This window comes from Dromaius novaehollandiae, chromosome 1, assembly GCF_036370855.1.
Source record: "Dromaius novaehollandiae isolate bDroNov1 chromosome 1, bDroNov1.hap1, whole genome shotgun sequence".
NCBI classification, from domain to species: Eukaryota; Metazoa; Chordata; class Aves; order Casuariiformes; family Dromaiidae; genus Dromaius; species Dromaius novaehollandiae.
The window spans coordinates 40354582-40379297 of record NC_088098.1 but is presented as its reverse complement, the minus strand read 5'-3'; the positions used below and the strand labels follow the sequence as shown (position 1 = coordinate 40379297).

At 37.9% G+C, this 24716-nt stretch overlaps 1 protein-coding gene across 3 annotated transcripts in view; it reads right to left on the bottom strand.

Annotated features, from left to right (window-relative positions):
* Positions 1-24716, bottom strand: part of SYT1 (synaptotagmin 1) — a 352931-nt gene that overhangs the window by 72128 nt on the left and 256087 nt on the right. For 2 of the 3 annotated variants that reach the window (XM_064509467.1, XM_064509475.1), the window contains exons 4-7: positions 23960-24144; positions 10458-10580; positions 7004-7171; positions 3654-3821 (exon numbers count right to left, since the gene is read on the bottom strand). In XM_064509467.1, coding sequence (XP_064365537.1) covers positions 3654-3821; positions 7004-7171; positions 10458-10580; positions 23960-24144 — 644 coding nt within the window. The remainder of the gene's footprint in view (positions 1-3653; positions 3822-7003; positions 7172-10457; positions 10581-23959; positions 24145-24716) is intronic. The other variant, XM_064509482.1, reaches the window with a different exon arrangement.

The window sequence follows — 24716 nt, the reverse complement described above, 5'->3', positions numbered from 1 at the left end:
AGAATTCTAATTAGCGGTAGGTTGTTAGGAACTGACAAATCTATCCAAATCCTGTAAGAGCAGAAAACAAAAAAAACCATGCCATTCTTCAAATGATGTAGACTATATACAGATATGCTTTTCAGGGACAAATTCATATTTTGCAATTATAAAATGCAGACTATTCTATAAAGATTTTTGTGATAATAAAACCTAATTACATTTGTCATACAATTTTGGATGAAATCCAGTTGCTTAAGCTTTTAATTCTAATTTTATCATGTTTTCTTACAATTAGTGAGCCAGGCTGCCACACCATGCTTATAATTGCTAACAAGATATAAGGATGTGTCTGTTGCTACACATCTGGGCTAGGTAAATCATGTTAGCCTTGGTACTTGCAGTACTGTATTTGTTAATTCTGAAGCTAGGGTACTGCCTGGTGTGCATATTTGTAAGCCAAAGCCCATTCTAACAATTCTGAATTATAAAAAAATGTCGTGAAGTTACACATATATGCATAAAATGTTTCTATTAACCTATTACAACATCCCCAGTGTTCTTCATCTCCTCACCGCCTAATAATTACAAAATGCCAGACAGATCAAATTTTCAGCTAAAGTAAAGTAGTATTACTCTAAAGTTTTGGACATTTCTTAGTAGCTTATATATGAAGTGATAGCTTATAGATTGCTTCAGACAAGCTATGAAAGCATCAGCCTTAATCGTCGAAGGAGACCCAAACCCACTAAGTAGCAGGTATGCCTGGTCTTATTACAGGCTCTCCATTTAACTTTGGGTTTTGGTGCATTATGTCTGCTGCAAATTCAGCACTGTTTGCTGTATTAGCTGATAACAGGTTTATGGAGATAGGATCTCTCCTGCCCCCTCTGTCCCTTGCTTATTATGGCATAGTTTGTCTGGCATCTTTGCTGCTGAGCAAAGAGGCTGGCACACTGAAGACAGTGAGCTACTTGGCAGTAGCCAAATATGGTAACATGAATGACATTTCCTGTGAAACACAGCTCCCCAGACCACTAAAGATGTAACTCTCTTGGTTTTTGGTAGAGATTTCTTCTCTAAATTGTGCTAAGCAATTCTTTAAATCAGGCTCAACATACGTATGACACAAGTAAAGGTTCTAAAACAGATCAAGCACAAATGAGAACATTTTAGTTTAAATACACTTGGCTTACCTAACTCTTGACTAACTGGTTTCTATGGGGTCATATTTTATTCGTACAGTAAACTCAGGAGCTTTTACAGAAAAGCAACAACTCTATTATACAGAAAACCAAGCTTAACTAAGTCTGCAGCTAATGTATGCTATGACAACTTTCCATATTCACTAGATACTTTGGATGCTTATGAGCAGAGATGCAGAAGTGAAAGAGAAGCCTGCCTTTATTACCAAAAAAAAAAAAAAAACAGTGTGTGCAAGCGTATATTTTCAGGTACATTTTCACAGGATCATATAGCCTGGCTTCTTAAAAAAGAAAGGCACACTTCAGTTATGGCTTCAAAAAGGCCCTATTAAAAAGACTGTACAAAAATGACAATGTTTTTTCTGCATATGATGTTTTTTCTGCATACGCAGCACATGAAATATGAGGACAGAGGCTCAAATGGGAATTGGAGAAAGATAGTTTCTTCCAGTTACCATGACCCTCATGCAAATATGGTATTTGCATAAACAAATGATGAATATATGTAAAACTACACATCTATCCATTCACCTGGGCTCCGAAAGCACAAATAAGATTCATCTTAGATTTATTCCCTGCTGCAAATTGTTCAAACTTCTTGAAATACTCTTCCAGTTTCCAAATACTATAAGAATTGTTTCTTTTAACTACCTTCTTTTATTTCAATAAAAAGTCCCTTTCAAGTCAGAATGCTTTTCTGCTTCTTCTACCTTAAAATATTTCAGTACCACAAGCAGCTCACACTGGTCAATACCTTTTTCAAGCCACTTTAACATTGTTTTATCTTAGCACGGTATGAACTTTATGAAGGAACCAAGGGACTGAGTCAGTTTGTGAATGTGAGATAGCAAATTCAATGTTTTGTTCCACAATGTAAATGAAAGCCCACTCTAATCTATACCATATGATCAGTCACCTACGTATATGAATATTATTGTTTATGTCCTAAAAAGTTAAATTTATACTAAAAAGGTAGAGGTTAAATTCTTTGTTGTGCACTTTTTGGCTATATTTTATGCTTTTTTTAACAGAAAAACAGGAGACACATGGCTATCACACACACTAGTAGAATAAAAGTTCGGTCTGTAGAATTCAGAATTAGTGATACTTAATAAAGTATGGAAGGATTAATACACTCTGATTTCATATTTCTAGCTCTCCAAGATGTTGGGACTTTAAAGGCATAAGGCCCTTGAACTGCAAACTTTTTTGCATTTTCATCTTTAGCTCTAAGAGTGGAAGAAAAATACACTGTATAGCGTGGTTACCAATGTCACAGGCAATTTCCATCAGAGAGACTGGCAAATGATGTCTCAATGAAAAAAATGCCATGCAGGATAGCCTCAATGTAGCAGTGGCTTTCAAATTAAGAAGTAGTAGAAGAAATAGATCTGAAAATACAGTCTTCAAAAACTGACATTATAAAAGGCAAGATTATGAAATCTACCATCTTTTAAAATCTGAGAAGGCAGCATGGTACTGTTGAAAATTAAAAGGGGGAATGGAAAAAAAATATTTGCTGAATTGTTCTCAACTTGTATTCTGAATCCAGTATTCAGGCTTTCATCACCTGCATTGAGGAAAGATGTCATCCAAAATTGTCCTTTTAATTACAGAAGCTGAAGTTGGAATACAAAGCAGCTTATTAGCTAAATCAGACAATGAGGAAGTCAGACTCGGATTCATGCTTCTCTCACCAGAGAACTGAAGCATGCTGTGCCCTCTGACTATTATGAGTGGGCAGATATTATCTAGCAATCGAAAGGAAAAATAAAATAAAATTGAGTAGAAAATGTTCTTATAATAAGCAAAAAGGTGGACTTGCCAGTATGAAGAACCTCACAGAATGCAAAATTTAGTTATGAAATATTTCCAGAAAGTGTCTTGTGTACATGTGCCTATTAAATAAAAGACATACAGGATGTCGGTAGAGAGAACAAAATAGTAGAAAGTGATTAATATCAGAGTAAGGTGCTGCTCATTCCAAGATCTTTGTTAAATGCAAAGTTCTAATCAATGGTTATTACTGTAGAGCAGTTCAATAAAACAGTAAAGTATTGCAGTGAAGATCTGCCATCATCTTCATGCACAATAAGATGTCTTGAGATGCAAACATTCAGAAGTATTATGGCCACAAAAAGCCTACATGCACACTGCTCTTTTAATTCAAATGCAAATTTTAGGTACACAGACTGCACCAACTCAAGGAAAAGTCAAACTCATGAACATTTCCTTAATATATCACTTAAAGTATCAAAAAGATTGATTAAAAAAAAAATCCTAAAAGTAGGATTAATACAGGAGAGTGTACCATGCAAAAAGTATTGAAAAAGATGCTTATCAAAAATTTATCAGCCTGAGAAATGCTGATAGCAGATGGGAACTGTCTTGGCAAAAAAAATGTTGCTGGTTTGACTGTCTCCAGCTGAGGATAAAAGTGTCCTGACAAAAACATGTGATTTTTCCTACCTCTTCCTTCTCAGCACTTTGTAAGTCCCTCCACTCCTCCGTCACATGACCAAAGTCCACTGTGTTCATCGCAACTTTATATTCCCCAATGATATCATGTTTGGAGAAACGATCAAAGTCATAAACTGCCATCACTAAAGTTTTTCCACCCAGCTCGGAGTATGGCACCTGTAAAGGAGAGAAAAATGACAAACTCTCAGACAATAAAGATGAGTCCACTACAATGCAAATCTGTTTCTTTGGTTTATCAGCTGTCATCTCAGGTAAATTGAACTGCAGGGAAAATTATGAGGTATATTTGTTTCAGCATCACCGGATGCAGTATTTTTTGAGACTAGGCTATGGCACTCAATAGAACAAGGTGGCAGCTCACTCATCACTCTCTGGGTTTTTTCCATTCTATTCCAAATTATTTTGTGGGTGATGAAACTGAAACAGGAAGCCCAATTATTTGCACCGAAGACATATGAACTTTTAACACAATAGTATCTTTTCCTCAATAAATCAACTGTCATCACTTAGAAATGGGTTGCTCAGACTGATGAGAAAAACAGAATTGGCTTGCTGTATCCAACACAAAGTAATTAGACACTGAATAGTTCTCTTACAGTACAACTACCTATTACTTGCCAAGGCATATTTTTCATTATTATACCTTTCACACTGTAGACACTAAGGTTCATTCCAAGTCACTGTGCACAGTTAGAAATTGTGGTGGCAGAAAGCCCAGTTCTGACTAATTCTCCAGCTGTTCTGATGTGCTTCAGACAGATGCTGTAGGTTAAGATGTTTATGAGTCACATTTTTAATATTCAGACAAAGATGTGCAGTTCAGGTAAGCTACACTCGAGTGGCTGTCTGGAGAAGTCTGATTTAGGAATTGTTTGGACTTAGCATTGAACACTTGGTCAATTTGAATATATTTTGCAAGTGTAAATGGTTTCCATGGGCTTCAATAAACATTTCTTTATTAATTGTCTATATAAAAAGAGAAATGAAAGCATGGCATTATCATTGGCCATGCTAACAGCTATATGTTCTGGTCTGTTTAAACCCTAGGAGCCTCATGTATTTTGTTAGTTTGGCTTTGACTTGCTTTTTAAAATACTAACTAATAACATGAGTAGTTTTTCTTCTTCATGTTACATAATGTTTACAAGAAATTTTTAAAATTGAGGGCCAGCTCCAGTTTCTATTACTGTGTACAATAATTCCAGGAGCTACAGGGCTGTGCATTGCATTAAAAGGAAATAAATACTATAGCAAAATCTATTTTGATTCTGTAAATTAGTTATGTAATTAGCCTTCTAAAAAGCTATAGAAGGCAAGTGTGCATGGAAGACAAAACTTTAAATAATTTCATATGCATTTTACAGAGCATTAAAAACAGGAAAACAGAAACATTTTAAAGCTTTTTCCATCAGTTACAATACTGCTTAAGGGATCCCATCATTTGGATTGCATGAAAAGACTACATTTATTTATTCTTTTTTTTTATCATTACCCTGACTTCAGTAAAGCTTAGTTATTTTGCAAGAAGATCTGTGCTCCCTCCATTCAGTGCCTCTAAAGCAGCATCGGCTTCGGATGTCCTTGGCTCCTTTAAAGGCTTGTTCCCCCTCCCTGCTTTCTACTCAGCTCAGAGATACTCAGCTTATTGACTTAAAGCAGGCGAGACCTTGGTAGAGACACAAATACAGGGGTCTTTTTCTTGCCCTGACAGGTCACCTGCACCATGGAGCTGAACTGTGGGTGTCTGAGAAAGAGAAATGGAAGGGCAGTAACACAAGGAACCAGCTAAAGAAGATAAAGGATGGGGTTCAGCTCTCAAGAGTAACAGAGCAGAGAAACAGCCCATCTCTTCCCCCTCAGCCTTTCCCTGGGAGGAAGGCTCACACCTGCGATCCTGGGAGAGGGCAGCAACACGGAGCCGAGGTGCCCCGTAGGCAGCTCTGCCCTAGACAGGGGTAGGAGGGACGCCAACGGGAGCTATGCACTGTGCAAGTGTTTCAGAAGAGTAAGGCTTTGCCAAAAGAAGTGAAATATTGTAGTGGTTCCCAGACAAATTATTTATTAAAGTTGCAGCGCTAGTTCACTGATATTCTTGGTCACTTGTCTTTTTTAGTATAGTCTCCAGAAGAATGATAGTATTTGGCATGCTGGCTTGGCTGTCTCTTGAGTGCAGAAAACAGTATCCAGGGGATAATCAGTAACCTATTGGGATGCACCTGAACAGCTCTGCCAGTTCTAGCTTAGAAAACTGTAATTTTCTTCTGGAGAGTAGAATCTGAATATTAAAGATGTGACTTAAAACAAGTGGACATTACAGCTCAGGAGTGGATGCTCTGATTTATAATTTGTGCCTTCATTTTCGATGACAGGATTATTGGTTATTTCTTTTTTTTTGCTTGTGTGTGCTGCACTGGAATCTGTAATTTATAAGTCTGTTTTCTTTTAAATCCTCTCTTAGGAAAGCTCAAGAAAAAAATACCTCCCCACAAAAGATTATTTTTATGAACATCTTCAAGGGAAAAAATAAGCTTATGTATGCAGTAGTAGTTGTGACCTCCAGGGATATCTTTCTTATTGAATGATTACACAGCCTGAGTCTTTCCCTGTTCCTGTTTTCAATCTGTAGCTGTCATTATAGGACTGGGCATAGAAAGGCCTAAAGCAACAGCAGACAAATGTATATTAGGAGAAGCCCTTTGGAACATGCTGAATTGAATCCCTTTATTGTATTTAACTGGAGTTTAGGCATGGCTACAGTTTTAGGAAGACACTATTGATAGATACTATTGGAAGAAGTTAAATATCACAATGTAAGCCTTAACTACCTGTACATTCATACGTAAAGTAGCATGGTAAAGAACTGATATGACAGGATAGAAGCAAAGTCTAGCGAGATTAATCTGATGTGTTTTCCTTCATCCATTTGCCTTCCTAGAGTTTTAATTTATTTTTGAGGGAAAAAAAAATGGTATATTGAAATTCATAAATCAGACAACAAAGATATTTAAAGAAAATGCTGGTTTAGTGAAATTCATCTGACATTTGTCAAAATGTCACTCTTTTCCTATTTTCTTATAAGTAGTCTCCAACCATCATATATGAATCAGACTGTCATAAATCAGGATAGCTCAAGCCTTTTACACCTGCTGAGGATCTGTCCATGTGTTACACCATTCTCATCATTAGATTGAATTTCAGAGGTTTCTGCAACGGAAAAATTCACTATGCCCTGTTTACCAATAAACTAAGATGTGTCTAACTTTGTAGCTGAGCATGAGATGACTTGTTACCATCCACAGTAATGAAAGAAAGACATTTCAATAATTATCAAAAAATACCTTGAATGTAAATTGCTCATTGAAAACAGGGTTAAGGGTCTTTCTGTGGACTTTTGTCTCATATTTCTTCTTCTTATCAGGCAGAAGGAAAACTTTCACATAGGGATCTGATGTACCACCCATATCTAATGCAGGCAGCTCAGCTGCTTGAATGATCCCAACCAAAAGCTGAAAAGAGAGAAAAACAGCAGAATGAAATTTCAAATAGATGTTTATAAAAAATTTGTAACAGAAAAATACACACACACACACACACACACACACACACACACACAGAGGCACGCACAGTCTATTTCTGGTCTATCAAAAACTCTCCCCTTTTAGGAAACTCTTCAAGGAAGGCAAATGAAGCAGAGCTATAGACTACAAAACCAATTATGGCAGATGCAGACTCTACAAAGGCTGTTTTTAAGCGGAAAAGAGGTTTTTAAAGGGCAGCTGATTACAGCTAAATATGGAATTCATCTTTTTAAAGACTGCAATCAAATAACTTCCAATTGCTATTGCCTCTTGTGCATTATTTTTCTGTGCTGGGCACCATGAATAGAAATCACATTATTAAACAATCAAGAATGTGTAATTTTGACTAAAAAATCTGTATTCTGAATCCTCAACACGGAACCTCCCCCACCCTCAAACACAAGAAGGAGATATATCAAGTACAAATCTTCAGGTAGAGCTCCACTGAAAACAAGTGAGTCTTGCAGTCTTCTTCACATTTAATTTCCGTTGCTATGTATACAAATGGCCTTAAGTAGTTACCTAAGGATAACATTTTCAAAAAAAAAAATCAAACCTAACTTTTGGTAACTAAGTCCTAATATCAATTCTTGATTTCATTGCAAGACAAGAAAATTATTTTCTTAAATGTCTTCTAAAAAACAAGACTGAAGTATCTTTGAAACTTTTAAATGCTGTGGCCATTTTTGAGTGTTATAAATGAAGGCTTATGTTGTTCTAAACTGGTAAACTATAGTTTGTATTGCAATAATTTGTAGACCTCTCAGGCTATGTAAGGACTCATCAGCACAAAGGAATTAAGAGGAGGAATGTATTTTTAATCCTTGTTTCATGGACATGGAACTAATGTAAATATTCAAGTGACTTAAGGTCAATCTGAAGGCAAGAGATTAAGAACTGGGAACTAAATCTGAGAAAATGTTCTTCTAAATGAGTGCTTCAGTCACAACATATTTGCTCCTCTCATGGATGAACTGTTTAAAATTGGAAACAGAAGCTCCAGCAAATGGAATACAGAACAGTATAGTCAGGCTAGGAAAAAAGCTCCTAGCTTCCAGATATTCTTCAAAGTTGGATTTATTTCTGCCAGTTTTAAATCCACAGTGTGGCCTGCACGCCTTCCCACCTGTGGGCTCTTAAGCTCCATGAAGCATTTTTCTTTAGCTGTATGAAACACTTTCCCTTTTTCTCTCTCGTTGTTATCCTAGATGCATAATTGTTCATAAATACATTGATAGGCTCAGGATTTACATCAAGTCTTTCACATCAAAGAGTGAAAAACAAGTCTGTGACTTTTAGTTAACACTGGAAAAGCAATTCACCTCCCTTTGAAAATTTCTCTCCCTAAAACTGAAGCATCATGCTCTGGAGAGTACTTCAGTCATCTTGTCTCCATTTTTAACCCTGTGCAACGTATTGGATAATAACTGAATTTCAGGTTTGTAGTTTCATGCCACCATGCTATACCAACCTAACTGAATCTCCTGTTTTACTCTTTTATATTATCTATCCCCAAACAAATTGCAGAGTGCAACCCAGTTTAGGACAGCAAAATAAAACAGGAATTCACAACTCAAAGAATTTACTACCTTAAGTAAATACTACACACTTTTACAGTCGTTGCCCTCCCATCCCATTTCCTTTTCTATAGTTCTCAAAATCAACATGACATTTCCTTCAATGAAATTCACAAAGAAAGCTTTTTTTTATATTCTAAGGAAACTGAAATCCATTTGTCAGAACACATTTGCAGCTTTTCCTTTCCCCCTTTAGATCTTCTGCTTTTGAAGGATCTAACATCTCATACTGATTTCAAGGGGGATCAGTGTGACTCATCACATGGACAGGGAGAAGGATTTTGCTGAAGAGTTTGCTTTGGGAGTTGAGGAGAAGCTCCTTTAACCATAGGTTCTTGAAAGGCTTCCAAATTCTTTTTGTCTCTTGCTTTGACAAACAGGCACGGATAGTCAGAAGATAGTTGAAAAGATGGGGAAATACTATGTATTGTGCCAGATCATAGCTGTCTGCAAATATCCTGCTACTGACACAGAAAATTTTCTTAATTTCTCTTTCTGTTCTCTGTCTTGCAACAAGTGAGTGTGCTGCATTCCACAGATAAAGAATCTGAATTCATACTGTGGAAATAAATCACAAGTACATGCAGAAGTCAGTTCAGATGCAGAGTAGGAATTAACAGGGATTTCAGTTCAGTAGTCATTTCTTTCCCTAAATAGAGAAGAATGATGTGTTTTGACTGAAGTTGTTAAAAAATGAAATATGTGATATGTGTTTTCAATTTCACTGGAAGACATGCAGTAGAAGTAAGGAAGATATTTTCGTGTGCTTTGGTCCAAAGTGAAGAACAGTGAGTTTTAATATGAGTCTATAAATTGTAATAATTGATGAAGGTGATCCCAACCATAGCAAGAGGCCATGGAGTGGAAGAAAATATGGACTAGTCCAGGATGTGACCAGACCTGTTAAGTGGGTTGGTTCTATGTTTACATCACATTAGGGTCTCTTTTCCTACTGAAAACCTGGGGAAGTATGTTTAAGTTTGGTCTTACCAATGTAACACCTCAGCTTCAGAAAATAGTATGGCAGGAATATCAGTCCTTGACTGGAGATTCTTTCTGTCTAACTTTCCTGTCCCTTGGGAGATAAATCTTTTTATTTGGACTCTAGTTTCAAACTAATCATCTGTTGGCTGATAGACATACTTTTATGGAGAGCAACAGAATCTGGTGTAGCAGGTTAATGAGGCAAAGTGGGCTCTTGAGACAGTGACAGGAAGCTACTCCAGGTAGTCTTATGAACTTGCTAAAAGACCTATGATGAATCACCTTACTTTCATGTTCCTCTCTTTTTTCCTGTCTTTTCTTTGCTTACATCTTAAATGCCTGAAAGCAGATGCTATCTTTTGCTGTCTGCATGTAGACTCCATAGTATCATGTGTCCTGACATTGATTGCTGACACTTTAATATAAATTATTAATAATAATTAGATAAAACCATGTATTCAATTTTGATTAAAGGTGTAATATAGATTCAGAATACACTGAATATCAATTTAGTCTTGCTTTCCATCTTGCTTTCTCTCTCTACTCGTTGGAGCAAATAAGGATTTCAGAAATATCTATTGTACCTAAATGTGTTACTTCACTCTCCCCTTGCCCACACAGAAATGAAATGGTACAGGTTGTGTGTTTCAAACCTGGTTATTCTGGAAGTCATAATCCAAAGAATATTGGATTTTCCCTAGTTTCTCCACTTCTTTGGGTTCTTCTTTCTCTTCCCCATCAGTCAGCCCAGTCTCAGCATCATCATCCTTAAGAGCCTAGAAAGAAGGAAAACAATACTAATAAAAAAGGCTAGCTCTTAAGCACCAGTTCAAAATAAATAGACACTGTCCTCAGATCTATTGTAAAGCCATTAAAAGCAAGCATGACAGCAGAAATCCATATATGCAGTTTACATATATATTTATACTACTTAGGCTGCTCAATAAAACTTTAAAACCAGCAAGCAAGCAATGGAAGTAGGAAGAAAGCTTCTTGGAATATTGCAAGCAACAATTGTTACAAAACCTGAAAGTAGAAAGAAAATGTCAACTTGATATTAAAAAATCCTTCTGGACTCACACTGTCTCTTAAAGAGGCACAAGGAGGCAAACATGCTATTAAATCAGCAAAGTCACACCATTCAACTTACGAATATCTTGGCAATGTCACACCTAGCTGTGCATGCTGTGAATCGTTTGCAATCGGCAACATGTTTCTGTAGGATTACTATGATAAGGACAATGTGTTGTGGATGAGTTCTTCCTACAATCATATGCCAAACATTTTTCATGTTTATTTAGAATGAATATGGAAGCAAGTTTTTACCATGCCATTAGCAAATGCATGTTTCTCCTTTTCCCTCCCTCCCAAGACCCATTTCCTTTTTATTCATTCTCACTATAAAGCTAGGCTGAACCAAACTGATTGAAAACTCATTTTAGTTTGCTTAGAAAGAAATACAGAAGTAAAGAAATAAAGAACTGCTTATAGTTTCATCTACTATATAAAACCTGCTACTTTTAAAGGACACAGCAGTTATCTCAGATTCCATGCACACTTAAAATACTAAGAGATATCATCATTTTTGCTGTACCAGAAAGCAGAAGTGTTTGCACTGTGAAAAAGGGAATTCATACAATTATTAAACCATATGAACAACAACTAACTATGTAGTTCTCATTCAACCAGATTCTTACCTAAGTAAGAACTGAAAAATGGGCTGAAGTGATGAGGCAAACAGTGAAAAATTTTTGTGGAAAATGTGAAAATAAATTTGTGTGTGTGAAAACAAAGAATCAATACTGAGCACTTATCTAGAATTGTTATCTGCATATTTTAGTAAGCAATATATGGTTACCTATAAGAGCCTTATCTGGATGAAAATGGCTTCAGTATGGAGCTTCTGCCTGCACAGACAGGCTATTAACTGCAAGAGTAAGATTTGTTCTGTCTTGTTTTGTTTTTCTTCTTGAAGAAAGCTACAGCAGTTATAAGTAATAGGTTGCAGCTGCAGCTCTGTATCTGGAGAGATAGAGAGGTTGGACCAAAGACTGGAAACTAGCTGTACCCATGGCTGATGCTGGTTGGTGAAAGAAAGAATATAAAAGCATTAGCGGTCTCACTCAGCCATGAAGGCAGTAGGGCCATGCAACAGTGTGGGTGTGGTAAGAGGGAAGATTGATCTCTGAAGCAGAAAATGTTATTTTTCAGGAGACAGTTCTCAATTCAAAAGGTCAGATTTAAAATTGCACAGAATTAAGCAATTATTTTTCTACTTTTGAAATAAGCTAGAACTTCAGCTGGCACAGCTCAACTGAAATCAATGGAACAACATTGATTTATGCAAGCTGAGGAGCTGGGTGAGCATTAAATATGTGAATGTTAGTGAACGATGGACTCTTTACTAGGAACATAAATTACAGTATATGCGCATGAGATTGGTGAGGAAGGCTGATAGTGGATAAGAATCACCTCTGATGTTTTTGAGCCAAATCATTTCTATTTGGAAGTGCTAAACTGCCTGAAATGAAAGTCATTTTGAGATATTTTAATCCCTGAGCTGCTAGTGAGTTCCCTGGCTGTAGCAAAACCACACTTTTGTTAACAGAGAAACAAACATGGCACTTCAGAGCTGACAGGCTCTAATGCAAGAGCGAATTGGACTGGAGTGAAGCCAGCCTGAGGCTCAGCCCCTGCTAGACCATGCACGGGGCTTTCAGGATATGGAGTGAGATGATCACATCAGACTCCTTCCTTTCACTGGTAATAAAAATAAGCTTCAAGACTCTCTGACCATGAAAAATTATGAAGATGTGACTCAGTGCAACTGAGGCAACCACATCTGTCTCAGTCCGGAGACACCAGGAAGCAAAAGCTCACAGTTGGACATTAACTCCAAGACACACTGCTCTGAATCATCTCAGTATTGCCCCAGCAGAGGACTTCACAGTAGAAGAGTGATTTACAGCACCTGCATAGTTATCTAGACAGATATATGCCAGTTCTGGGATGAGTACTGGCCTCTCTGCTGCTACATCTAGTGTTGTCATGGGATTTTTTTTGAGGGGGACTACTCTACAGCCATTCCTCAGGGATAGAAGGGACCTGCCTCTCTGATAATGCAAAGAGTACTGTCTATGCTATTTTCTAGGTACAAGGCATTCATAAGCATTGCATTGAGGCAATAGTTACCTCTCCATCCTCTCTCTAGAAAAATTATATACTCTTCTGAATAGCTAAACAGTCTGGGAGATGCCAGAGTGAGGGGTAACCCAATGTGAAGAAGTTCTTACTATATGACTCTAGAAAATAATACGGGAAACAAAGGAAACCATGTGCTTCTTGCACAGGAGTTTTCAAGTGCAGGCAGAACATGCTGAGTGATTGGGAAACTCTTCTCCATAGGTTATGGCAGGCCTATTGGAAAATGAAAGCTATCTCCCAGGAGAGAGAGAAAAGATTCCACACTACTCACATCAGCTGAGGAGCTATATGATTCTTTTTGACCTTGACTCAGAAATACTGAAGAATTATGAAAAATGAAAATGAAATAGTGAAAACACTAAGAATGAGACAGAGTGTTCTGATTTTGCCGGGGTTGTGGAGCGGGGGGAGGGAGGAAATGACAAATGATTATCTCTAACGTAGTCTGTACATAATAGTTCTGATCTTTAAGAGAGGAATTCACTTTCAAACTAGGAGCCAATGCTTTAAGAAGAAGCCAAGTCAAAGGAAGCACAGAAGTTTCTCATGTTTGATGCAGCTACTGTGTTCCAAAGAGGAAGAAGAATTGGATTGCTTCAAAGTACTTGAAACACCCCGTAGGGATTTTCATTTTGTATTGAGATTCTCCGAAAGATCAATATTTAATGGAATAGTACTGCAAACCTCAATTTATAGCACACTGTATCACGCTATATTGGATCTTATTGTTGTATTGCTGCAATCAATTAAAATAAGCAGCTATATTTTATTGGTTTTGGAGACAATAAAATATTTTTAATTATCAGCCAGCTTTCTCCTCAAGCCTCTCCAACTGACATGACTGTGATCAGAAAGGCTGTATTTAGATGCAGAGGAATATAAGCCTTTCCTTTCCTAATATTTCTTTTAATTCCATGACATTTTAAATGCTTTTTCTGTGAAATACGCAGCATAGAAACACATTATTACATAGTGCCAGAGACAGGATTTAATTTTTCTAATTTGGGACAACTGTGAAGTTCACTCAAGCGATTTCTTCATCTATATAACATATGCAGAAACACACAGCAATAGAACTACCATATCCTCTTACATGTGTATTAGCACCCGAAAAATGTACGCTTATGTATAAGCAGGTACAAAAACATACAAAAAAAGTGTTAACCCAACACGACCATCACCAGGTGATACATTCACATCTAATGAAGTCAGAAAGTAGAAAAAGTTATGTTGTGTCAAGAACCTCAGTAGAGCCACATAATAGATAATATATGCTTTATTAGAGCTTGAAGGCAAATGAATCTTTTTGAGCAACGTATTGTTTGATCCACATTTGAATGAGCTCTGTAACTAGTTCTAGCCAAGGGTGCAGACATGAATCTACATATGCCATTAGGATTTTCTTTCTATGCCATGCTTAGTCAACTGTTTTCAAGCTCATCTACTGTGTGGTGGTTCCTACAGAAAACACGGCTAAATTATAGCAATTCAAGATACACAGTCTCAATCTGCTGGTTCTTTCTTCACTTCCATAACATAATTAAGGGTGGTTTTACAGTCTCTTATTTTCTTCTGGGTTGTTAAAGAAAATACTTCATTTTCACATTTTGTAGACTCATCTTTTGCACCAGAAGAAAGATGAAAGAAAAAAGAAAACAGTGCTTTTGCAGATTCTACACCTTGTAGCAGGTTTTCACATTTCCTGGGCTTTCTCACTGTTCCACTCTACAAGGCAACAAAAGCCACTTTGCAATGCCAGCTGCTCTTCTGCTATGTTGAACCTCCCTTCCTTCCAGTTCAGTTCCACCAGAAGCCCTGCACTCTGTTTGGGTGGATTTACACCACTACTACACAGCACAAGACGCAAGAGAGATTCCAGGCATTAAAACATCTTTATGTATATTTTTATTTAATCCCTCCCCAAATTTCTCACAGAAATCATGAGGGTCTGCAAGGGATTTAGCACAGTTGGTCTTTTATTTGTCTTCAGATTCTGTAAGTGCAAAAACTCCAAGAAAGCAAACTGATATGAGATTCAAATATCAAAACCGCTTGAGGTAGTGTACTTCTTCGCCTCCTATAAAGCAAGGCAGAGGCCAAAATCATGACTGAGTCACCATCACGGTGAAAGGCTCCATGAAGGAATATTTTGCTTTTCGATTCTGCTGTTATCTTTGTGTCGCATTTGTTAATGCCTAGTTCATTTCTCAGTCTATTTAGGACTGCACACAGAGTGTCTTTCATTGTCATATGTAAAGAAATATCTTCATTAACAGTGCTTTTAGGACTGCTTCCCTTCATGAGGTGACCTACAATTTCAGTTTTAAGGAAACAGTTACCAATAAACAAGAATGAGACACCTTAGGCAGGAAAAAATACCATGTTGACTGCAGCCTGCAAGTTTATGTGCTGCACAGCACATGGTGCAGTCTGAATTCCATCTAAGTCTATCCCAACAATCATTCTTTTTGTTCACATGGTGAAGGGGATATTTTTTAAATGTGTGAATGATGCCCAGTCCTCAGGCTTGTGCAATGCCTGTTGAATTGAACAGAAGAAAACAATATTATTCTGCAGAGAGAATGTTCTGTGCCATGTCCAACAATGAATTTATCACAAAGGCAATTTTTCCTCCTATTGATGTCCATGCCTAGGAATGGCTGTATTTCCACTAATCGTGGTGCATCTCTTATCAATTTCTTTCACATTCAAGAACAACACAATTCTGACCTGGCCAATTCTTATCCCAGGGGGACAAGAAAAGCCTTTAAAAATTCCTGTCTGGTTCACCAGAAAAGCCTGCTCTTCTTGCAATTGTAAGACATTGTCTATCAGAGTCCCTCAGAAGGAAAGGCAAAATTTCATTGTTTCAGCATCTGCTTTCTCTCCATGAATTAATTTAAAGAATGTGTTGTGCCTGGGTTTCCAGGGGCTGAGCCAGGCTTTGGTCACCGTGAAATCCACTTTGCCATTACTGCCGCAAGACTGTTGGCCTCGTACACCAGCAGTGGGCCACACCGATGCACAGAATGAGCAAGATCCTGCTGTGTCCAGCATGTGATGCCTTGACATTACTTTCTTGCTTGTTATCCAGGTTTTAAATGGTCTGCTGGATTATTCAAAAGGCTTTAGTCCTTTAGGAGCCCTATGACATGGGATACAGGTTATAAAGTTCTGCTTAAGAGCTCATGGGATTGTTTGGGTACTGAAACATTGACTTCTTTAGGTGCAATACAGCAAATGCTGGAGGGTATTTAATGTAAAATATGGAGAAATACATTCAAGTTGGAGCTGTTAAGTCCCCAGATCAGCCGTTTTTCTTGCACCCAGCTTTTCTTTGCTGAAAAAAGATGCGGACAATCTCCACCTGGGGGGTCAATTTGGAAGTCCACCCTGTGGGCTGGGGCTCTGTTCTCGATGCAGGGCCCACGTGCGTGAACAAAAATAAGCAACTGCTCTTGCAAGTACGCTCTCATGCTCTGCCCCCACTTCCCATATGGCAGTGGCTGGCTGTGCTGAGCACCAGGCTGTGCGTAGGAGGCAGCTTTAGGCTGCTTGGCCAGTGCGTGCTACTCAATCAATTGTTCTTCATCCTCCCCAAACGTATGGCCGCGGGCCAGACGGAAGCATGCTTTGGGCCAGAGCTGGCTCCTGAGTATGAAAAGACCACTCTGAGTACTAAATTTATTTCCATTTGACAAATTTGTCATACTATATCACTAGGGCTACATCTATTTAACAGTGAAAATTAACCTAAATACAGCCAGACATGATTTATGGCGTGCTGCATTGATATACAGAGAAAAAAGCTGGCAAAGGTGTCCTTTGGCTCAGTTGCACAGAAAATAGTTAAGATCATCCTTTCAGCATCCTCTAAACAGGACGTTATCAGTATCTGATTTTTCTCATGCTTGAAGACAATTTTGCTATTCATACTTATCATCCATCATTTTGTTTGCAATGAATAAATGCCTTTACTTAAGAAATAAACACTTAAATATTCCCCATAGGGTTGGAAGTGTATAGCTCATTGATAGAAACTGCTGTTCCTGTTATAGGGTATTCATATCCACTAACTTCAGGCACTTACTATAAGAGTTTAGCTCCCCATGTAATCGGTGGATACAGATAAATGCTTTGAGAGTGTGATTCAGACCACTCAATTTAGGGAATAATTGCGTATTGCTAATGCAATTCCTAAACATCACTCATTAGGAACCTGCAGACTCTGGTCTTGAATAAAGAATTCAAAATTTGGTCTGTTAAGCAAGAGGACACAAGAAAGAAAAATCCTTAACTATGGAAGTTTCCAGTGGCTAGACCTTCAGCACAGAAAACAAGAGATGTAAGAAAATGAATAAGGCCTGTATCTTCATATCACCCTTGCAATAAAATAGGTTACATTAAATGTAAGTAATAAAATAATAAATGAATTATTTTACAGGAAAAATATTTTAAAAAGGAGGAAAAAGAAACTCAGGAAGCATGCAAAATAAGTTTCCTACATCTTCTTGGGAGTGACAAAGAGGAAGAGACAGGAGAGCAAATAAGCCCAGCTTTGTGGCTTACAGCTGTTGCTTTCAAATTTCCAAGGGTATGAAAGTCTAACATAAATACATAGTTAAAAAAGAGTTTTATGGAAAGCCCTGCAGAACACAAATACTCATCTATAGCATTGCATTATCATTAACCTGTTAATTTCACATTTTTCATGAAGTCTTCTGCATCCCACACAGTTGGTTTCTGTGACAGGAGAAAATGCAGGATGACTGGTCAAGTTTTTTTCCCAAGAATGACTTGTTCGCATTGTTTCTGACTAATTGTCTGCTCTCTAATGGCTCTGCAGCACATACTGTCTTTCTGAGTATGAATGAGGATGGCTCACTGCATTATGGATAAGCCATGGCCAACATAAACTTCAGCGTGGGCTAGAAGATGCCAACAAATGGGAAATGGTGTGCTGAGACAGGTGGCTTCATGGAATAACTACACTATTCTCCAGGGATTCAGTTGGGAAAACAAAGAAGCAAGCAAGCAAGCAAACATTGCAGAAGACCAATACCAGTAAGAGAACTCCCCTCCTCCAGATAGAACCTATCAGATTATTAATGGCAATAAAAGCATGGGATCCTTCAAGTGAAATCCAGGCTCTATGGAATGTGTGGATTTTACTGACTTGATTTTGGCTAGGATCTTCATGCTTATGCTTTACAGGTCAACACACATTGTTTTGAAATATTTCTGAGGCTACATAACAGTAGAAAGCTTTTTCCTTTAGTATTTTGTTTCAATGAGGACAAGAGTGTTTACTGCTCAACAGCTAAAATCATAAGGTGAAACAGTCTAAGTAAACTGTTATACATTGAACTTTGGTTGGGTGCAATTTCATCTCCCTATACCATGTAACTTTATAGTGCCCAAATATTTCACAGCTATTAATGCATTTAAGTTAATCAGAATATTCTGATGAGGTTGGCATTATTACCCCAATGTAAAGGGAAAGCGTATGTAAAAGGAAAACAAATATGCAGAGAAGTCAGGTGACTGACTGAAGGCCACAATAAGACAGTAGCAGAGCCAAGGATATACTCCACATATTCCAGGGTACACTCCATATTCCTGACCCCAAATCTCCTGCTTCACCTAACAGACACATTCTCTGTAGAACCAAAATCTTTCACTAGTGACAGTGTTTCAACCTGATGCAATGAGAAATGACTGAGATATTAAATCTCCTTTCAAAATGCTTTGTGACCTAATAAAAGGTTCAGACCACCGCAGCAATTACTCTCCAAGCAATAGGGCTAAATTTTAATAATTTTTCAGTGCCACTATTCATGACTTAAATGATTAAGTCTCTTCCTTTCCATAGCCTACAGGCTGAGCTTAAGCAAAAATTTTGCTGTACCAATGCATTAAACTCAGACCCAATAAATTAGCAGCTATTATAGTGTCTCTAGAGCTGGGTTCTTGGTGTGTTTTTTTTTCCTGAAGAAAAAAATTGTGGGAGACATTAGAGGCATGGCAGATACTGGAAAACTATAAAGATGAAAGCTGCCAGGGGAAATTCTTACAAAAATGCTGGTGCTAGTCTTCACTCAGTTACTGCAATACAATTCTGGAGTAAGACTACTTAAAACAATTTGGTATGGAGCATACTTTGATTAAGAACTTAACATGTGCACACTGTAGTGAGATGACGAGAGAGCCCACAGCAAGTTTCATGAGGTACCAATCATTCTAGTGACACTAAGAAAAAGACATTAAAAATACATACTGCTCTAGCCTACTTTCGATATGGTGACATTTATACAAAAAGGAAATAAAACTCACAAGTTATTTTTATGTGCCTATTGATTTTAAACTTGAGCTTTCTAGTACAGTTTGACTGAATAAGTTTTGACTATAGAAAAAACGGACAGTCTCTTTTCCTACTCCCTCCTCTAGCACCCCTCAGTCCCAAAACAAAATACCCAATCAATTTAGTTCAGCCTCTTGATGTGTGTCAAAGCTACATATAAATCTCAGCTGAGGAGCCAGAGCTGTCAGAACACTGTATGTTTCAGAGCTTTAGACTAGATGCGTCCAAATAGCAAGATAAACCTACCGCAAGTGACAATCCAGAACAGTCATGAGACACAACATAGACAAGGAGAACATAGAAGGAAGAAATAAAAATTAAAACATCCACACACAAACATTAGTAAAAACCATGGAGAAATGACCTTTCTATAATAGTACATTCTTATAATGATTTGCCTCCTGTAGTAAGCAGCTCATCCTCCCACTGGCCTTTGTGCAGCAGGACGCTCTACTTGAACAAGAACAAATTGCCTGCAGTGTAAAAGGATTTCAAGACTGAAAACCTAATTTCATTTTTCACTTTTCTCCCGCTTTACAGCAACCAACTTTACTCATAATCTATACTATTTCATAAACAATTTCTCATTTAAAATATCAGACTAGAAGTTGTGTTCAGCAAAGGGGACTTTTTGAAGTGTAGGTCATTTAACAGAAAACAAAATATCATTCTGCTTTCTGTACTGTCTAGCTACCACACATGACTATTGATTCATCCAGGTCTGTGCGTCAAAAGGACCTTCAACTATGTCAAGCTATACGGCTATAAAAGGATTTGGCATGGATCTACAGGTCAGCACTAGCAGGCCATCACATGAAAATCAGAAGTTCTCTTTGACAAACAGAACCAGACTACAATGGAAACTATACCTCTGGAGGCTGATATTTTAGATTTACCAAATGCTACTCCCTTTCAAGTACTGTGTGCTTAGGGAGCTAGGATCTTGCAAGATGCCAAGTGCCTATCAACTGTTATGCGCTCTCAGCTAAAGGCAGCAGGTGATTAGCACTTGCAGGTTCAGTCCTAACAATGACTGAATTAAGGTTTTTGTTTTTTGGACAACATTTCCGGTCTTTGTACTGTACTGTGCCCTTTACAAGAGCATTAGATTTCCATCTTGATTTTCAGTTACACTTATTTTTTTACACTAAAATTGGCTTCTTTAAATAGCATTCTTCCCCTTTCTATTTTATGTGAGAGCCCTAAAGTGATTCATTTCTCATTACTGAAAAATTTTACATTTAGCATTGCATTGACTTCAGCTTAGGTATACTACAACTTGCACTGATAAATCAAGATTAAAGAGTCAATATCAGTCATGCTGGAAAAAAAGAAAGACAGGAAAGATTTCTCAAATTAGGAATTAAGTCAGTAAAAGCTTTCAATGCCAAGGGCTTAAAATCATACACTATCAGACAGACGGCCAGACGGCTAGATATGAATTTAAGAGGCTAATTCAAGCAGCCTATTTTTGAAAACCCAAACAGTGGAGAGGAAGCTTGGTTGGAGAGTTTGTGATGCATCCGTCCACTTACTAAAAATAAGACATTTACATCAACTGGAAATCTACCATCTTTAGGTTTAACTATGTAAAACTAAAGCATATTGATTAAATTCTAAAATATTTGGACAAAAATATTTTAAAATAACTATACAGATTATTTTGAAAGGAATCTTCAAAAAAACTACATAATCTGTACAATATTCCAAAGTACAGAGAAGAGATTCAAGATTTGTTTTAATTTTTCCCCTTAAAAAGATAAATATTAAACTCACTATTAATTTTGTAACATAATTTTGCATTTAAAATATTTTTGTTCCTAGAATCCTTGGTCATTTATCCAGGTCCTAACAAATATAATTAAAAACACTTAATTATATATTTTAAATACAACAACAGTCTTACATGATGTGGACCAAACTACACATAAATATCAGTCAACAAATTGCACATTACTTGTCCCACAACAAAGTATTAGGTTTGTTATCATTATTATCATTGGTAGAACATAACAAACATCACAAGGAATTTTTCCACAAATATAATTATAGTTCTTCCAAATTATTCTTGCTCCGATGGCAGGAAGTTGGCTAACAGTAACCCAAGGTAACCCAAGAATTGATGATCTGATTTTCCATGCACGGCTGAGGGGAAATATCTCACAATTACTTTATATTAATAACCCAGAACAAAGTCTATAAATCAAATACAGGGAATCTATGAATGCTAAATCAAGGTGCTTACAGAAAACAGATTTGTTTCACATTCATCATATGGAGAAAACAAAATCAGTATAAAATTTTTTCAAGTGAGGACCCAAAATTACTGTTCTAGTGTTTTCTGAGCTCAGCCTCACTGATCTTCTTAACTCTGGAATGTGACTTACACAGTGTGTCCACATTAGTGATTTAATGCACTGGCCAGGTTCTTTTTAGGTGTGAATTTGCCTTGTGTCTATTCTTGGAGTCATGCAGCATGCATTTCAGCACGCCAGCATTGCACATGAAGCGTCTTCCCTGCTGGTGGAGCCAAGGCTGAAGCAGCGCACCAGGGCGCTATCTAGCATGCTCTACTTGTCCACGGTTGCAAGGTTCTCCAGCCATTTGCTTTCTCTCCTGTGCAGGATTGTTAGTCGTGGCACAGCAATCTGGGATGACTGCAGAGAAATCTGCTTTGTATTGCTTACTAGCTGTAGAAACACGATGTGCACCTGGGACAGGCAACTGGTGTGAACTTTGTTAGTCATAAGCATGCAATGTGTACATACAGTCTGAGAACCAAAATGGACTGTGTGAGATCAAACCTCACTCTTTCCCTCATCACTCACATGATGACACTATACAGTGGTCACTATAAAATACTGATCTATACAGCTTAAATGTAAAGTTAACTGACGTCCAATGCATCAACATTTCAGTAGTGGCTTCTGCAATTAAGTAGCATGAATAGGAACAAAACAACTGGATCTACAGTGATTTTCTTTTTCCACTGAACAACAACAAAAACTAAATCTGTCCTCTTGGCCATTACTTAAAACTGGAAGTAGCTCTGTACCTTCAAAGCTAATCCAGTATTTTCCTCCATGGATCAGAGCTCCTTTCAGGCTCTATTCAGGTGATCCAGTTGCAGCCAGCCATCAGGTTCATAAGGCCACCTCGTTGTCCTTTCCTGATTTTGCTCTTCCCCTGTAATGTTTATGTGCCTGGAGAATCATGCTAACCTGTCCTGGGCTCTTTTGGACTGGCTGATAGGCCACACCAGGGGTGGCTCCATTGCTGTACAGTGGTGTCTCACCACTTCTGGACTACTCTGTGGGCCTCTTAGCTACTGTGCTCTAAGCTTTTTTTCTCGGATGTTGTTCGTGATCAGCTGGCCCTAGTCCTTGCATTCCCAGCTTTGGCTTGTGCTGCTAATCAACCTGCTTGCAGCCCAGCTCTCTGCACACACTAGATGCCAACCTGTGGAAGGAACTGCTTATTCCTTACCATGTTTCATCTTCTCTCTTTGGTTGGACTGCTCTGGCTCAACCTTACCATGGGTTTTGGAAACACAAACTTGAGCATACAATATCTTTAAATTTACTGGCTCCCACTGAAAGGGTTTTTCAAAGCAGTAATCTAAGTTTCCTCATTATTTTTACTTGAAAATATACGTCTCTGTCTTCTTAGCTTAGGAAATCTAGCCATGCAGTAAGGATAGATAGCTTCACATTTATTTTCCCATTCTTCTACTTATTCTCAACAGTTTGCTACATGAATTTGTAGCACCCTAATCATCACATAAGAGGACAATACAAAGACCCAGTCGGAAGAAGCTTTATTTTCTTCCAAGAACATGTTAATCAAGTCTGTAGCCCTGAGAATTAAGTCCTGCAACCTTCTCTTCTGACATGAAGCAGACCTGATAGACATGTTTTTCTGCCACTATGAAAAAGATACTGCTCAAAGGACATCATGCTAATCTCTTCCTCCAAGTTATTCAGCTGGCTTACTGCTAAAAGTATGTTCTGTTATCTTCAGCCTCCTCCTCTCTCCTACAGATAAAATTCTCCTATCATCACTTTGCTGAATTCTCCTGTATTCTTCCTTTTTGGTTGTTTTCCCTTGTTCCTTTGATTATCATTTTTTCTACTATACCATTCTGTTTGTTTCTCTCTCAGCTAAATTTTTGCTCTTGTGTGAAAACAGACTTAGAGGGCAGAGCTACTTCTTTATTAGGTAAGCTCAGAAGTACTGCTAGAAACATAAACATATATAAACACCATACTTGGTCCTGTTCAAAGTCCTGAAAAAAAAAGGAGAGTGAAAATAGCTCACAGCTACATTTCTGGGACAGCCAAGATACTCTTGCCCCTTCCAGATGAATCATTCTGTCTTCATTATCTTTTAGCAGGGAAGGGAAATTGGCTGACTGCTTTATCAGTGATGCCACACCCAAATTTATCTTTCATGACACCACTGAGAAGGCACTGCCACTAAGTCCCCTCTTCACAGCCCCTAGAGAGGCAAGAAGCAGAAGCATTTGTAGACACATCAGACAGAATCCTTCAAATGCCACTTAAGAGTTAGAGAAAAGGAGAGAGACTTTACCTGGTCTTTCATGGTCTTCCCTAAATCTTTAACATCTTTCATGTTAATAGCATTCTTCCCTCCCTTCTCCTTTCCCTTCTTCTTGTTCTTCTTTTTGAACAAGCATTTCTTACAGAGACAAAAGCAGCAGGTAAGGATTAATAGGACTGCAACTATGGCTATGGCTATTAAGGCCCAAGGTGGCACTGGAAGAGAAAAAGAAACACACAGACAAAGAGTGGCAAATTGTTAGTAGGGTTAAATTAAGAAACAAGCACATTTCTCTCACAGATAAGCCTTTTTCAATGAAAATGCCTTGCAGAAATACCTGAGATTCTTTCTAAAATGCCCTGTCATCATGTGTACGCTTCTCCCAGCTGAGCATTTGCACACACAGCGCCAATTTAACACATCACGTGGGATCTGTTTACATGCCTGGTGACAAATATCAAGCTAACTTGCAGCTATTTTGATTAATCAACCAGCTTAAAACAATATGCCCAAAATATTTACACCGTGCGAATCTGTAAAATGCTCAGCACATTTGAGAATTCACTTACTTCTTTTTTTAATCATCTCCACAACCCACCTGGCATTGTGGCTGGATCGGGTGGGACTGTCTGGCAATCTCCCTTTGTCAGAACGGCACGCGATCCAAGCAGCCGCTTTTAACCAACAGCCTTTCTCCTCTGCCCACTGCTGTACTTGGCAGACTTGCACACTCCTCGTAACAGATGCAGGTCACGGTCACCAGTAAACACTGACCAAGGGCAGAGGA